This window comes from Bipolaris sorokiniana (genome assembly GCF_000338995.1).
Source record: "Bipolaris sorokiniana ND90Pr unplaced genomic scaffold COCSAscaffold_12, whole genome shotgun sequence".
Taxonomy (NCBI): domain Eukaryota; kingdom Fungi; phylum Ascomycota; class Dothideomycetes; order Pleosporales; family Pleosporaceae; genus Bipolaris; species Bipolaris sorokiniana.
This window is the reverse complement of record NW_006911906.1, coordinates 342,501-359,260: the sequence shown is the minus strand read 5'-3', so window position 1 is coordinate 359,260 and position 16,760 is coordinate 342,501. Positions and strand designations below refer to the sequence as shown.

Genomic DNA, 16,760 nt, shown 5'->3' with positions numbered 1-16,760 from the left:
TAGCATTGGCGGCGGCGGCGGCAACTTACCCGCAGTTTTAAGAATCACGTGATGCCCATTGAAGCCCCGGTTCGCGTTTCGTGGGTGGAATTTTAACTTTCCAGCTGTACCCGCTGCTTAGCTTCTCAGGTACAATATGTCTGCCTAGAGGAACTAAATCCTTTTTTCCAGGCTGCCCGTTACTATATTTGTAACACTTGGGTGTAAGCATGCGTGGGCTTGCGCTGGCGAAATGTACCTATGCCTATCTGACCGCCGGCAAAGTGCATGACGTGCTGCGTTTAGCTCCGACGCATTAGGCGCGTTTGTCTGGATTGCTTACTAGGTTAATGCATACATAGATACCCGCTCATCGCGTTTGCTAGGGCTATCCCGCTATCCGCGGACCCTTGTAATATACTATACTCTCTCTCTCCTCCCTCAACTTTTGCTCCGTTTTCCCTTGCCCAACTTTTCTGCTGGCGAAGCTTTGATCTTCTCCCCCGCCTATCAGACTTTCTTTTTAGCCAACATGTTCAAAGTCGGTGGGTGGCTCAAAGGCCACACGCCTGGACATTCGAAGAGTCTTGACTCTTTAGATGAGTTTGCACAGAGTGAGGCTTGTGGTATTCATGAGGCAGAATGGGTTGCTGACACTCGGTAGTTCAGGAAGCTATGGGTGGTAGGAATCCTACTGATTGTCTGCTTCGGGCAATGTGGCATAGAGGACTAATGGCGTGCGAACATAGCTGTTAACTATATCATGGCCGACGACATCGAAAACGCCGAAATTCACCTTAACAAGGGCAGTTCGCCATTTCACCAGGTATGTATTAACGTTCAACTTGCAGACATATTCCATGTAGTGTTGGGCTTATATACTACAGCTCGGAGCAGGTGTATGCGTCTTTATGAGGGCAACGTTGGGGTTTGAACCGGAAATCGTCCGCGAAGGTATTGTCAGATGCCCACCCTCGGTCCTCCCAACTTAGACTAACATGAAGCATAGCCGCCAATGCCTTGTATGTAGCCGAGAATTCAGCCTACGAACAACAACGACGCGCTAGCAAAGACCCAAACTCGTATCGATCGTCGATATACCCCCCGGGCACTGAATATGTTGTATGCATGGCGGAAGCACAGTTGATGAGTGCGGTTGTTGGCGTGCTCAACGAGAGCTTGACTGAAGCCATCAAGAGTTTCTACAAGCTGAGGAAAGCATATATTGCGTTGGAGGGTGTGATACAGAATGAGAAGAACTTCCTTAAAGAAAGGAGTACAAGCAGTCTCAACTCGACAGGGTCGAGTGGCTCTTTAAAAGATGGATCAGGCCCTTCGAGTTTGAAGAGTAGCAAGGTTCAGGACTCCAACGGTGCTGCATCTGCGAATGCATCTGCCACAGGCTCGACGTCCGATCTCAAACAGACTACGACAATTACCCCGGAGACAAAAAAGGCTGCAAACGATGACAACGACAATGATTTTGAATTTGTGGATGCTGCAGAAGACCGGCCGGACGTTGCGACACCTATGGAATATACGGGTCACATTAATGTTCCTGTTGACAAGAATGCTTCAGTGGAACTGGACAATGCTCAAAAGAGGGCTAACGTAGAATCTAGTTCGGCACCGGCTCTGCCTGTGACAGGAGAAACATCATCTTCCTCGATGCCAAACGCCATTGAATATTTTGAGCGGCTCACATTAAGCGATGAGGGCGAGGACATTGCTTCCTTTAGTGATCACCCAGTAGACACGTTTGTTCTGTCTGGATCTAACTTTTGTTTTGGAATGTTACTACTCATTCTCTCATTTATACCGCCCTCGTTTGCTACCTTGCTGAAGGTAGTCGGCTTTAAGGGTGACCGAGAACGAGGCATGAGAATGCTGTGGCAAGCGACCAAGTTTGACAATATCCATGGTGCTATGGCAGGTGTGGTCCTGATGGGATATCTAAACGGATTTACGAATTTCTGCGACATTCTCCCATCACACGGAGAGGGCGCATATCCCAAGGAGAAATGCATGGCTTTGCTCCGTTACATGCGTGAAAGGTATCCCCAGAGTCATCTGTGGCTTCTTGAGGAATCCCGAATGCTGGCATCTGAGAAAGAGCTCGAAAAGGCTGTTCAATTCATAGCCGAGGCGGGCGAGACGAAGCTCAAGCAACTTGAGGCCCTGGGCTGGTTCGAACGTAGTCTCAACAACATGTACATGCACGAATACGAGGCCGCTGCCGCTGGGTTCGAGAAATGCATCACTCTGAACAACTGGAGTCACGGACTATACTACTACATCATTGCCGCGTCCTACATCGAGCTGTGCCGAAAAAACAAGACCACAAACCCCACCGAAGCAAAGAAGTACGGCGAAAAAGCCGAAGAAATCATGAAAAAGGTAATTCCTAACACGGGCAAAAAGAAGTTCATGGCCCGCCAACTCCCCTTCGACGTCTTCGTCAGCCGCAAGATCCAAAAATGGGAAGCCCGCGCCAAAGAATGGAAGTGCGCCCTCATCGACGCCGTGGGCATCTCCCCTATTGAAGAAATGATATACTTCTGGAACGGCTACAAACGCATGCGTAACGATCACCTCGCTGTCTCGCTCGCCAACCTCGCGTGGAGCGAGTCCTCCGCCAACCCGCACTGGGACAAGGAAGGCATCGACGAGAAAGCCATACTACATGTTCTCCGTGCTGCTACGCTACGCAATATGGGGCAGCCAGCTGAAGCCAAGGCTCTGCTTGAGAAGGAAGTGTTGCCCGTGGATCGCACGCTGCTGACGGGGGGGCTGAAAGATAATTGGACAGCGCCATGTGCACGGTATGAAATGGCGGCGAATATCTGGCGCGTGGCGGATGCAGAGGGGCATCCTGAGGAGCATGTTGAGGTGTTGGGACAGTGTAGGGATTGGTTGGATGAAGTTACGAAGTGGGGAAGTTACGATTTAGATGCCAGGTACGTTTTTTTTCCTTTTTCTTCTTTTTAGACCTTCTCTTGTGGTGATGGTGCATGGTTGCGTAGACTAATACTTTTGTGTGCAAAAAGGATCGGAATAAGGATTACGACTGCGAAGGAGACGCTGAGGAAATACGGGATTCAGTGTTGATTATGATGGGCGGGCGGGGGGTGACGTATCGGAATATGGTATAGACTGGGGCGCGTGGGTATTATAGTACTTACTATATGTGGGGAAAATCAGGTACATATTAAGTACATATGCAAGGTGATTGCTGCATGACATCTCGTATATGTATTATCTTGGAATTGCGGCGATTAGATAAGACAATTCGTCCTTTGCAAACTTACTACTCAGCTTGCAAACTTCCTACGTTCAACATACACAATAGTAGAGAGTTACCTGTAGAGGGAGATGCACAAGCTATAAGAACTTCAACTGCAACATATGTCCTCTCTTTATTTCCTTTTGACCCACCTTTCTCTCTTTCTGCTACGCCACAATTTCCCAAACGGGTAATTAACACCTAAATGATCGAGTATAGGGACGCGGGTGGGGCTTATTGTTTTACTTTTTTTCCCTTCTCCCCCAACAATCTTTCATCCCCATCAGTTTTTTTCCTTTTTTTTGCCTTGATTCCTTATATGTATACATAGATTGTAATAAGATATTTTTCATTTTGCGGTCTGAGTTGTTTGATGAGGAATATATAGAGGGATGGTATGTTCCGTTGTGGAGTTTGTTTGTTTTGGGATTAAGGTTTCAAGGGTAAGGGGGGAGCGGGCCGGGTCGTAGGTGTTTGGGGCGAGTTGTTCAGGAGGTGGAGGTAAGTGGTGGTGAAAGGGCGGGCTAACTGAATAGAGAGGTCATTCCCGTTTAATTTCCTCATGTGGATGAGAGGCTCTTATGTGGGGAGGGAGAGGATGGGGCTCTTTTGTGGGTTGCTTTGGTTTGTGCCAAGGTAGGTTTGTGGATGCGGCTCATGGTTAGTCTTTGCCACATCTAAGTGTTGAATATGGCTTCAGGTTATGGTTTTCTGGGTGGATTGACTTACTTTGTGTATCAGTTTATAATCAATTGAGTTGTTTGGGTATAATCGGGGGCCTGAAGATGTGATATAGAGGTTAATGATGCAATAAGTTCATATCATATAGGTAAACACCATATAGGAGTCAGACTATGTAGAATCACGATAATGGCAGTAACTGCAACACTATGGACCAATGATCCCCCCTCACGCCCTTCTGATTCTTACCATCCCACTACCTCTGAACTCAAAGTACGAAGACACACGTTGTGCTGAGCAAGCATTGTGTAAGCGTGGTCAACCCCAGTTGACAAGCAGTAAAAACCCACTCTACAGACCGAACAGCGCCGAAAAAGCAGCGTATTTGACCGACTAGAATCAACACATTTTCACATTCCCTTCCCTTTGCAGTAAAACAACCAAGTGGTTGGAAATATCAAAGGGGGGAGGGTGGAGCACGGGGGGCGGAGGGCAGGGCAGAGGAAGAGGGGGGGCCTGAAAGCATCAGTGGCGATGTAAATCCGCCGAGGCGGCGTAGGCTTAGTTTTGTTTTTTGTGCCGAGAAGAGAGGGCTCGAAGGAAAAAGAAGGAGAGAAGAAAAGGCCGACGCCGATGGCGACCGATGCCGTCGGCGCGAATGCGAGCCATAGAAGGTCCAAAGGTGGGCCCAAGAGGGAAGTACGTCCGACAGAGAAAGTCCGAAGTAATGCGACTGCAATCAACGGGCGGGTTGTACTGAGATTGGACGTCTTTTTTGCCGTTAACGGTAGGTTTGGTATGACTGCGACTTGGGCGGGTGCCCGGGGATAGGGCGGAGATAAAAGGCGTGATGCAAGAACCGCATCTACTGAGTCAGGATGTCGAGGCAAATGCCTGGTTGATCTTCTTGCTCCGACTCAGGTTGTAGGTTGGTGATGGGCATGATCGTTGACATGCACCCCTGCATAGTAGCCCATAGACTGCGCTTAACGACTTTGTGTACACTACATAGTACTGCTACAGTAAATACTGACTGCTGTGCAGCAGTTTTGAGATACCATCGACTCTCACAAACACCACCAGGCGTAAGAATAGCCGCCATGATGTTAAGCGCCCAACTCACACAACCTCACAGTCTCTATGATTAATAAGTACAGACGGAGGCATAACCCTTTTCAGACACTCGATTTGTGAATCGTGCAGGGTGGAGTATAAGTATCGCCGGTTTCATGGGGCCGTGATTAACCCGGACCTGGCCAATCGACAACGGGACCGTATCCGATAGGTCGGGTAGAGGACTAGGGTTACAACGAGATGCTGAACATACTGGTCCGGCACCAATGTCAGAAGGGAAATAGAGTTTGGCGAGGGCTTATGAGGCTGTTGATTGATAGTATCAGTCAGGGCAGGTTGATTGGTGTTGCTGGGATGGTTTGCGTCCAGACGTGCTGGCAAACTGACATGAGAATGCAGGATGTGGGGGAGATGCGGGGAGATGAAGGGCCCACGAAATCAAATTAGAGTAGTACGTGATGAGGAAAGGACATGGTGAAACAGCTTGGTTTTATGATTTATTAGAACTATCTGGATGGTCTGGACTGTTTTCTAGTCACACAGTGGGAGGAACTCGGGGCCTTTCTCATTTTGGCTCGACAATGACCGACGGGGCTTGTCGCTGGCATACTTTGTGGGGATCCCTTTTGCATCCCTTTTGCATCCCTTTTGCATCTCTTTTAGGGCACCTTCCAAGCACGTGATGTGTGGTTGGTTGGTGCGGCGGTTGTTGCTGTGGTTTGTTGTCGTCCTCAGTCGACCCTTCTCTTTACGCTTCTTCCTCCGTCCTCACCTCCAATGCCACTGACAACATCTTGCACGAGCTCTCTCAGTTGACTCTGCACCTCCTCCGAGTTGTAGTCGTCTCTCGCCGCCAATTCTTCGATCCGCCGCCGTATCTCCGGATCTGGCGCCTCAGCGGCATCTTCTTCCATAGTGCCCATATTGACCTTGACACCGCCGGGTAATGGCGGCGGGGGGTGTACACTCTCAGTTTCTACAAGACCCGCCGGTATTGGCTCAGAGCCAGTTCTCCGACTCCTCAGGTACTGGTAGACTTCGTGTGCCTCGCCTTCTTCTTCGCCAATCTTGTCTTCGGCCGTTTGACCCTCACCATTACGCATGCTAGTGTCTGCACCCAGCTCCTCGACCAGGCATTTTGCGACTTCGATTTTTTCGGCTGCGAAGAGGGGCGTTTCGCCGTCCTCGTCTAGGATGTTGACATCGGCATTGAATTTTTGAATCAGGTCGCGCAGCACGGCGAGTTGGTTGTAGGAGGCGGCGGCGTGGACCAGAGAGTAGCCATGAGCATCGCGCGCCGAGGCTAGGTGCGGGTGCTGTGCCAGCGACGTGAGGATGGACTGCGGGCGGGTGTCGATGAGGTTGAGCAATAGGTCAATGGTTGGCGGCGGTAGCGCCATGGTGGGCTGGCTGGCTTGGATGCGCTTGTCTGACGGTGGCCGGCTTTCGGGCGTGCTGGATATTCGTATTTGTCCGTATTCGGATGCAGGAGACGCAGTCACTGGGGCTGAGCCTCGGTGCTGCACGACTGACTGTACCGTGCGTATGCGTCTGCGTTTGCGTCTGCGTATAGGCACAACACACAACTCCGGGCCAGCCCTAACAGCTAAGAAAAACCAAGCACAGAGGATGACGTGGGCGGAGGTGCGGAGACTTTGCCCCTACCGTCGCACATCATGTCCTGGACTAAACCCTGGCCGTCCTAGCACCCGCATTCCGACAGCCATTGTCATCATCATTCTCATGGCCATCATCATCACTCCACGTATGGCAATAGTGTACTTAGAGCATACGTCCATGTCCGACCCGACCGACGTCCAGTCTCAGCGCATACGCCAGTACGCCGGCGCAAACGCAATAGACTGGCAACGCTCTGGGCGCCTGCTGAGACGCCGCCGTATCCATTCAGGCCACCGCCTCGAGCCCTGCCCTCACAGCCTCAAGCCGTCCCGCTGGGCACTTGGCAGTTATCGCGTGCCCTCTTGCCTCACCCCTTGAACCCTTCACTCCGTCACTTATCATCTCTCAATCATCATATTACTCGCCCATGGTAACACCATTCATGCTTGCACCCGCTCCACACTGCACACGTCAAACTACGCTTGCTTTTCTTCTCGGTGACACGCACTAGCACTTCAAATCATACCCAAAACACTCGACACTCCCGCCAAGATCAACAAGTTCAAAGCATCCGCCCATGCGCCTGTCAACCTGAGCCGTCTGCAACGTTTGACACTCGCACTACTTGATTCTAACCATCCACCTCCATAACCCTCTACTTCGTTGGCGTTGTACACATTCTTTCGAGCATGGTAAACATGCAGGCCTTCAAAGGAACTAATAGACCGTCGGCACGACTGGTCGCATCCTACATCTTTGACTGGATCGTCATCATCGCCATCGCAGCCGTGGCTGCCGGCTGGGAGTATGTCGAACCCTTCCGCCGTCCTTTCTCACCCGTCGACCTCAACATCTCATATCCCTACCAGACGAGCGAAATGATACCCACCTGGCTTCTGGTTGTTGTTTCGCTCCTTGCGCCTGCTGGCATCATCATGGTAGTATGTCTCATCTTCGTCCCTGGACCTACGGCCGAGCGCGGAACACCAAAGGCGCTCATTTGGAGGAGGAAGCTCTGGGAGTGGAATACGGGATGGATGGGCCTGGCGCTTTCACTTGCGACGGCCTTTTTGATCACTCAGGGCATGAAGAACTTGTTTGGAAAGCCGAGACCAGACCTGCTGTCGAGGTGCAAGCCAGATCTTAATCGCATCGCCGACTTCGCCGTAAACCCCGTTGTTGGAGATATCTTTGATCCAGCCTGGGTACTCGTCACTTCTGGCATCTGCACTCAGACAGACAATGATCGCCTCAAAGACGGCTTTAAGTCTTTCCCAAGTGGACACTCCAGCTGTAAGCCATTTTTCGCGCCCCTCTTGCTGATGAACTTTTGCTAACCATTACTCCTTTAGTTTCATGGGCCGGTCTCCTCTATCTCACTCTCTTTCTGGCTTCCAAATTCAGCGTCGCAATCCCCTTTCTTCCACCCCGTCCTTTCTCAACGAACCCAGCCTACACTTCGGCCGTCACCCCATCCAACCTCAAGAAGCAAACTACGCTGCCAGTGCACAAGCAAGACACTTCTCTTTCATCCGCAGCGTACAGCGACGATGCCGTAGTCCCCATTCGCTACCAAAATGCTGCGCCGCCCGTATACACTCTGGTCCTCATTCTCGTACCGATTGGCTCTGCCATTTACATTACTAGCACACGCTACACCGACTACCGTCACTTTGGCTTCGACATGCTGTTTGGCACATTGATCGGTGTAACCTGTGCGTGGTTCTCATTCCGCTGGTACCACCTCCCCGTCACGCGAGGTGCGGGCTGGGCCTGGGGACCACGAAGCTACGAGCGTGCATGGGGTATTGGCGTAGGCAGGGGCTCTTACGTTGGCACAGAGGGATGGAACAAGGCAGGTGCAAGCGCAAGGAGGAGGACAGATGCCCAAATGGGTTCACACAGTGTGGACGATAGCGAGTTGGGCGTCCTGAACCATAACGGTGTGCCACATGCTGGAAACCCACCCAGCTCAAGGCCTTCAAGGGGCGGTGCCTCCCGTGATATGTAATCACATTGTTTGTTTTCCACTTAGGACGTTACATCAATTTTAATGTCAAAACAAGTCCAATGAAACGCACGGCATGACGGTCACTCATTTTCTAGCAGCTCAGTCCGTCTTTACTGCACTTTGTACATAGAAAAGCATCATACCCATCTGCTTTTACATTTTTCTCCTATCGTAACAGTCTGTAATGTTAGAGATCACAGCGCTGGCTATTCTATCACTTTTTATGTTGCCAACATCAACTATTCACTATTGACAACCACCCCCTCCTCTGCGCAAATATCAAGCGGTAGTATAGAATTTAAATAATAATTACCGCCACTTTATACCCAATCACAATCCACAACCAACACTCCTGCATCTTGATATGTAGTCATAGTTGCATAGTTCTAGTACCATCCCAGCAAAACCAGATCCCCTTCCGTCCCTTCCGTCCCGCCTAACCTTATCTACGACACTGATGCTTTCCCGCATTAGCCCGAACCCCACACATATGCATACACCCCAGATCCACACCACTAAATCCCAACTCAAACTCACATGAAAAACACACTGTGCATAGTTATCCAAACAAGTTTCATAATACAGATGCAATGTACTCGGCGTATCTATCGAGGCTGGCAAATAGCGTTAACCCTCTTGTTCAGCTAGAGGTGTGGTAAGGATATTGTAGTAGTCGCACGGACTATAGTTATGTAGAAGTAGGTAGGCTTACATCAGATCCTATTTTTGACGCTGAGCTTGCCTCGCAATTCTGTGTCATGGATTATCAAGAATGTTGAAAGATAAGACATTGTGTTCATCTTATTAATACCACGTAGTGATCGATCTACTTGTGAACCGCACAACAACTCTCAATTTAATAAGTGACTGGGAAAAAACACGCATGAGAAGACCTGTAGTCTAACAGGAGGCACAGTAACAGCTACGTCCTTCCAAGTTGAACCAGCGTCATCACCAAGCCAACGGTACCTTACTTACCGGCGGAAGATATAAGGAGATGTCGCTCTGGGTCTTGTCGCTTTGGGCTATGATGTCATGGCAAATCAAATGTGCTTTTAATGCTCCTATGTATACTCCTCAACAAGCTGGCAGCTGAATACCTTTTCAAGATAGACCTGGACGCCGGTGTTGAAAAGACGTGCTGTTCCAACTCTTTCTCCGCTACTCTTCAGCCGAAGCGTGGTTATCAGAGTGCGTGTATTTTGGGCGGTGTAGGTTGTCTCTGGCTTAACACTACCTTGCCCCATCGTGTCAGCCGCAGAATAGAGATCTCTACTGGCCTTTCTTTCCCCTGGACCTCTCCTCTTCTCTCTTGCGGTAGATCATGGCCGTAAAGGGGTCCTCCCACTTGCATGCAATCGAATAGGCAACCGCTACCAGCCCAGAAAGGAGGATGCCGGCTGGCTTGCCATACCAGATCGCAGTAGCCAAGAAAGACATGGTAGAGCCATGGTACATGGGAGAGCTGGAGACGTTGAAAGGGAAGGTCGTGACGGGCTCATCCATGAGGATTCCAAAGTAGTCTCCTAAATAAGTACCAGTGACACCAAGAGCCCACATCGAGGTCACGACGAGGACATTTCCAGTGAGGAAAAGCGGGATTGCCGAGTACTTTATTGCAGGAGACAGGAGTGCTGGATGTGTGGGTTGGTCTGCAAGAGCTTCGTTGTAGCTGGGTTTTGTTAGCGGTCGAAGTCGATAGACGAAGGATTGAAATGCCCCGCGAATGACGTTTCACCCTCTGTACGTACAGGTAGTCTCTGAAGATACCCAGCGAAAAGATGGTCACAGCGAGCGCATAGCAACCAAGTCGCGAGTTACCACCGAAGATTTTTGTAATGGCTTTGTTGTGGTATTCTGGTACTAGTTAGGCTCGTGTCGTTTGCGTGTTTTTATGGCTGTCCGTTGCAACCCTTAAGTACATACCTTGCTGAGCTGCAATGCTATACCATATGTCAGTATATTCTACAAAAGTTTGACGATGCCAACTCACTTCCAAAAGGTAGGGTTGAACGCAATGCTGGCCACAGATACTGTTGCCTTGTAAGTCTTTGTGTTTACGAGTGGGGCAAGGCTTGATCGCAATACTTACTCCAGAGACTGGGCTTGCTGAAGTCGATGTATTCAGACATGATTCCGAGGATTATGAGGTAGGACTTGCACGAACAGCGACCAGGCAGGTGAAACAAAAAGACGAAAGTGACCCGTGTTAAGAGGGATTTGGGGGATGTTGTCAGTTTACCGAGCTTGAGCATGTGTCGCTCGGCAGATGTGGAGCTACTGAACGTCATAGCTCGGCTTTGCGGACGAACCATCCAAATGGGGAACGTCACGTGCAGTTCGTCGACATTCATAATCTAGTCGCGTCATTACAACATATTAAGTGGTACGTATGGAAAGTATTCAGAGTCCCAAGAAGCCTGATGAGAAACGTGCCAAGACCACATCAAGTGACTGGAGCGAGTGGAGAGAGTAGACCTAATTGACACGACCGATTCGCGCTGAGACTGAAATCCTTCAATGGTCCTGACAGCTAAGCGCTCTACCAACATCAGCTACAGCACTAGAATACCAATCAACATATCCGCTGGGAGAAGGGTGTACCGCCGCCAAAGCTGTAGCTGCAAGGCAGTGCAAGTTGGCTTGACAGAATGCACTGTTGTGCGATAACACACGGATGGCATTGTCCGTAGTTGGAACTTGTCGGCAGCTGCACGTTTATACATATAGACCTATTGAGGTAGCTTCAGATAGATTAGTGCAGCTACGGCTCGCATGTAGTAAACGCTTTGATATGACACTGTTACTAGGAGAACTTTAACGGGGGCTGAAGCTGAACCCCGTGTTCAGAGACACAACAGGAAGAGCCTTTCAAGATCATAGACTTGTAAGCATAGTCAATAAGTGTCTCAGTCGTCATTTGCTTCGAATTGTGGGCGTATATCATTACCGATGTACGCGAACAGACTGTTGTGTTTCGAAGTATTAACAAGGTAAGCAGACGCGAGTATGCCTAACGAACAGCCTTGTTCTCACGAGGTAGGCGCAGCCACTTCTGCCCAAAATTTGGTGGAGGCTGAGACCGCCGTGCCTGCACAGCCTACTAGCTGTGTTCGTGTAACGCCATATAAGAGGATGTTTCGGCGAAGTGATCCTCCTGCATCCTTCCAAAACATGCCAGTAGGATAGCAGGCGCGTCTCAAATCGAGAGGATGGCTGAGTACCAGCAAGCGCATACAGAATTTCTCGCTCAGCTCTCTGACGAAGAAAAAAAGCAATTCATTGCGATCAATGATTCGCAGAGTTTTCTTGCGGCGATACAGGATCTACAAAAGTTTCGAAAATCGAACAGGAGATGGGTCAAGCTACTAAGTTGTGTGCAGAGATGTGGAGACTGCTTGCAACCTTATTTCGACGTTGTAGGTACAGTCGTCCAGTCTCATCCTGAAGTTGCAGCAGTAGCATGGGGCTCTTTTCGGTTAGTACTATTGGTTCGTGAGCTCACTCATTAGAACGATTTAGAGATATCGATTGACGAATATCAGCTGGCCAGCAATTTCGGGACCTTCTTTGACAAACTTTGTCAAATCTTCGAGGAGCTCTCCAGGAAAATTCCAGCATACAACGATATCTCTGAGCTATTGGCGAAGACTAAAGTCCAGACCCAATTTTCTGATGGATTTAGGAAGTCACTTCGTGCTTTCTATGTTGATCTCTTCGAATTTTTCAGGAGTGTCACCCGAGTTTTTTCTCAAAAAAATGGAAGTATGTTAAGATTGAAGCTGATCGTATCAAGTTACTAAGTATGCAAGAACTCAGAAAGACTCCTGCCGTTATCGGCAGTCTACTGTGGACACCATTCAACACACGTTTTGCCAATATTCTTCAACGCCTTGACTCCCATCGAGGGATACTCAGATTTGAGATTGATTTACTGCAACTCAGTACATCTGATAAAATAGCCGACAACCAAGACACGATACAGTACTACCAATCCCAGATAGAGAAGCATGTACAGCACCATATTACCACTCTAAGCGCGATGAATGTAGAGTTCACAAGTCAAAAACATAGTATGTGCACTGAAGAGAAGAGCGGAAACCTACTGAACCGATTTAGAATCACTATGTGAACAAATCAGAGCTTGGATACGTCCTCCAGATTTCGCTGATGCACTTGAGTTGATGAAACAAAAGCGCCTGGAAGGTACTGCCGAGTGGATATTTCAAACCAAAGAATTTCTTGCGTGGGCCAATTCCAACCTTTTGAGCAAGCCTGTACATCCGATGGCTAATTTCTTGTGGATCCGAGGTCAGTTATTTACCATCAGAGCATAGATCTAAGCTCACAGGGCACAGGAAATCCCGGTACTGGAAAGAGTGTTTTAGCAGCATCTGTGGTGGAGGAAATGCTCGAAAATATGAATTACACAACGCAACTCAGTCCGATCGTTGCCTATTATTTCTTCGAGTACAATTCAGACAAAGGAAAGGCAACAGCTCGTGACAAAGCATATCGCGCGATATTGGGCAAGCTCTTCCACCAGTTTTCGGACAACCGGGATGTGCTGGAGATATTCTCATTCGCCATGTTCACGAAAAGAAGACACGGTCAGGCAACGGCTACGAACAACGAGCTATTAGACATCATGAAAACAGTAGCCAACCATGTAGGTGATTGGACCATCATTATTGATGCTGTAGATGAATGCGAGGAAGAAGAAACCTTGCTTCAGGATTTCAGCGAAACATTCGGGGACATTGGAGTCAGAGTTTTGCTTCTCAGCCGGCCCGATGTCCAATTTCTACGCAGAAAACTGCCATCGCGGCAAGTCGTTACTATCGATCGCTCGCACAACCTTCGCGATCTCGAACACTTTTTTGAAACCCACCTGAGTAGCTTAAAAGATCTCAATATCCTTCCGGCGTCTGCAAGCGTTGACGAGATGACCAGGAACCTTGTCAAGGGCGCTGACGGGATGTTTCAGTGGGCTCAGCTAATGATAATCCACTTGAAATCCAAGGCCTTTACGCCGTGGCAACGTCTGGATATCATCAAGGCTCTTACTACACCGGAAAAACTTGAAGACATGTATGTCCGAATCCTGGAGCATCTCTCAGAGAAACCACTCTCTGAGCAGTCTTTGGCACGTCGTATTTTTGGATGGCTTACTTTCGCAGAACGTCCTCTTACGACCATCCAACTACAAGACGTTCTGACACCATTACCGAAAGGCGAATTAGCGCAAGTTCCGAAGGGAATTACTCTGAGGCCAAAGGAAGAGGAATTTACCGATTTTGAAAGCAGTGTCATCATCCTTAGTGGCAGCTTGATCGAGAAGCGAGCTTTTCCGAATTTACCAACCATATACGTATTCATACATCTGTCCGTTCGCGAATTTTTCCGATCGAGATGTGATTCCTCATCTGCCAGAGCCTATTGTCAGACCGGAAGTATTGACTACTTCCTACCTGCTGCACCTCAAATACAGGCTGAATTGGCAAGACAGTGTCTTGAATATATTGTTTGGAGAATACCAGCCGCTCCTCTTTCCGGAAATATCTTGGACCCTGTATGTCTAGATACCCTAAATCAGCTGCGTCCATTTATAAGTTATGCAACACTGCAATGGCCACGACATCTAATCAATATGGGGGTTCCGGGGACCATGTGGAATGCAAACCCAATCACCGGTTTCCGAGACATCATAGAGAAGCTGACAACCATTCTAGCTAGAATTCTCTTGAACAGATTGCTTCCAATGGTTTGGGTTGAATTAAAATACACCTTCGAGAAAAGATCGGACGCGCATGACGCCTTGCATACCGCCTTGCTGAAATGGTCACAGTGGATTCAAAGCTACGATCTCGGGTGGCTACCGGGTGATTCAGCAAGCGTACCGCCAGCAATCATAGCATTTGCAGAAGACCTGTCGACTTTGCACCAATTCTGGGGTGACACCCTCGTTGCTGGACCTCATCATATATGGCAGGATGTAACTGCTTTTACATCTAGCCCTTTCTTCGTTACAACTGGTGCTGTTGCTATCAAGTCTCTGGTATCGGAGCGCTCCCACTGGTCAGGACGGAGTAGCGTACCTTTGAGCAAGATCTCGAGGGATGACCCAAAAACAGACTTCCTGGCAACTCTTACTATTTGGCCCTCTAGGTAAGTCTTAGATTATATCTACTTGTAGTGATATTGGAAACAAGAAAACAAGAATGAGGTCTGACTCGAACGCCAGAGCCTTCGAGGCCCATTGGAGACCGTCAGCCTCACGAGCGATACGAACTACCACAGAAGATATCTTTGATGAATGGATTGCGCAATATGAGCTCTGGAACATCGAGTTCGACGATCCTATCCTCGTGGAGGATTATCGCATTGTGCTCGATAAGATCGAAGTACAGTCACAGCACGCCAAATTTCAGAAGTTCATCAAAACCGATGTTATAGCGGATGGCTCTCGAAAGACAAGGAGAGAACTTGCAGTACACTTTCCTACTAGCATTAGTGGTGATCTGCGCACAATTACTGTGCTAACGACTGTTTTCGATTGCCAACAACGCCTCGTAGCAGGAACATCAACCAAACAGGAGGCAGAGGCCGTAGAGATGTGGAATCCAACCCCTCTGCCTATACGTCATACTAAGCATGCAACATTGCTTATGGGACTACCAAAAGAAGTGGTCAAGAATAAACAAGATTTCCCAGAACAGATATGCAATGAATCTTTTAAAGAAAAGATCATCCGTCTGGACAGTATGCCTGCGTACCGTCTGCTGACCTGTCGCGATTATGTCCTTCTCCAAGGTATTGACGGCCGTGGTACACTGAACGAAGAAGATGACATGACAAGTAGTATGGCAGTGTATTGGCGGGATGTTAGGCATTTGGAAAGCCCAAAGCTCGTTGGCTGTATCACGGGTGATGGATCAGTGGGGTCGATATTACACCCTACCTTCCATCCCCAATATCCGCTCATCGCCTTCCATTACAAGTCGCAGATTGGAGACTCCCATATTGTGCTTTGGCTGTTCAAAAAGCCCGGAGATGAAATTGTCCTTCTTAACCACGACATATTCTCATTCAGATCTCTCGAGGGCGGCCTTTCGGCTTGCTACGTTACTAAGCTAGCATCGCGCATCAAGATGCTTCAATTCTCAGCCTGTGGTACGACAATCATACATCAGCTCTATGAAAACGCCTCCTTGTTTACAAAATCTATTGAGGATCTGCATGTATACAATGTCGCCAAGCAGCAACATGAATCAGGAAAAGTAAAAGTGTCTTCACAAAGTTTTGGATCGAGTGCACCGAGACAAACCGCAGTGCAGAAGATGCATAGCTTACCAGGATCCATGGCTACAAACGAACCTGTGCAACACACTGATGGAAGTGTTACCAGTCTTGCTTTCGACGCAGGAGCATCAAATCGCGCCATAAAGCTGGTACATTCGGCCAATGGCAGAAATCATGAACAAGCGTTGCTCTCACTGCCGGCATGGAGTGACGTGCACAATATCTCAGCGAGCGTGAGATTGCCAGAACGCTCTCGAGATGAAAGGATTATGATTGTTCTTAACAAAACAGCAGAGCCGTTCTATATTTTTGGTCGAGGCGCTGGGCCGACTGCACCTTCGATTGTGCGAAAAGATATCAAGGCTCTTGCGAAACCACGATCTACAGATATCATGTGGGGAGAGAGATATCCAAAGGCTAATACAACGACTTCCTGGAAAGGAATCACATTCGGTGATGAGACCGCGGCGGAAGGGGACATGCAGATTACCAAAAGAGCCCGCCTCAGCTGAGCGGGAGCAACAACGAGCAATAGGCACAGATAGCACGAACACTGTTCAGAGCACTAGCGAACGAGATACCTGAGGACACATGAAATGCGAAGTAGCCGAGATGAGTGAAATTGTGGATTGCCGGCAACGACCAGCACTGGCGGACTTCCATACATTGGTTATTCTGTATTTAGAAACCTTCACGACAAATGATCCGATCACACCAGCACTATCACTCCCTAAGCATGAGACACTGGGTCAAGAAAAAGAGCATGAAATCTGAACCGCTTCAACAACTACATGCCCCTATATCACTCAT

The 16,760-nt window shown here is 48.8% G+C and overlaps 5 protein-coding genes across 5 annotated transcripts; 3 read left to right on the top strand and 2 right to left on the bottom strand.

Moving 5' to 3' along the window:
- The first annotated feature begins 371 nt into the window (after positions 1 to 371).
- Positions 372 to 3,379, top strand: COCSADRAFT_39131 (uncharacterized protein). Its single transcript, XM_007704386.1, has 6 exons — positions 372 to 593; positions 644 to 661; positions 729 to 805; positions 867 to 933; positions 989 to 2,936; positions 3,027 to 3,379. The coding sequence occupies exons 1-6, from the start codon at positions 512 to 514 to the stop codon at positions 3,085 to 3,087; spliced, it is 2,253 nt and encodes a 750-aa protein (XP_007702576.1). The 5' UTR covers positions 372 to 511; the 3' UTR covers positions 3,088 to 3,379.
- A 2,110-nt stretch (positions 3,380 to 5,489) lies between these two features.
- COCSADRAFT_39129 (uncharacterized protein) lies at positions 5,490 to 6,737 on the bottom strand. Its single transcript, XM_007704385.1, has one exon. It carries the CDS (start codon positions 6,415 to 6,417, stop codon positions 5,749 to 5,751), a length of 669 nt encoding a protein of 222 aa, XP_007702575.1. The 5' UTR covers positions 6,418 to 6,737; the 3' UTR covers positions 5,490 to 5,748.
- A 255-nt stretch (positions 6,738 to 6,992) lies between these two features.
- COCSADRAFT_39128 (uncharacterized protein) lies at positions 6,993 to 8,935 on the top strand. Its single transcript, XM_007704384.1, has 2 exons — positions 6,993 to 7,930; positions 7,990 to 8,935. Exons 1-2 carry the CDS (start codon positions 7,336 to 7,338, stop codon positions 8,646 to 8,648), a joined length of 1,254 nt encoding a protein of 417 aa, XP_007702574.1. The 5' UTR covers positions 6,993 to 7,335; the 3' UTR covers positions 8,649 to 8,935.
- A 985-nt stretch (positions 8,936 to 9,920) lies between these two features.
- On the bottom strand, positions 9,921 to 10,780 carry COCSADRAFT_173738 (uncharacterized protein; the record flags this gene model as incomplete). The annotated part of the gene is made up of 5 exons (XM_007704571.1): positions 9,921 to 10,320; positions 10,400 to 10,505; positions 10,575 to 10,591; positions 10,642 to 10,681; positions 10,741 to 10,780. 5 exons carry the CDS (start codon positions 10,778 to 10,780, stop codon positions 9,921 to 9,923), a joined length of 603 nt encoding a protein of 200 aa, XP_007702761.1.
- Positions 10,781 to 11,860: 1,080 nt separating this feature from the next.
- On the top strand, positions 11,861 to 16,621 carry COCSADRAFT_192355 (uncharacterized protein; the record flags this gene model as incomplete). The annotated part of the gene is made up of 5 exons (XM_007704570.1): positions 11,861 to 12,139; positions 12,379 to 12,721; positions 12,810 to 12,959; positions 13,007 to 14,816; positions 14,845 to 16,621. 5 exons carry the CDS (start codon positions 11,861 to 11,863, stop codon positions 16,460 to 16,462), a joined length of 4,200 nt encoding a protein of 1,399 aa, XP_007702760.1. The 3' UTR covers positions 16,463 to 16,621.
- Positions 16,622 to 16,760: the final 139 nt, after the last annotated feature.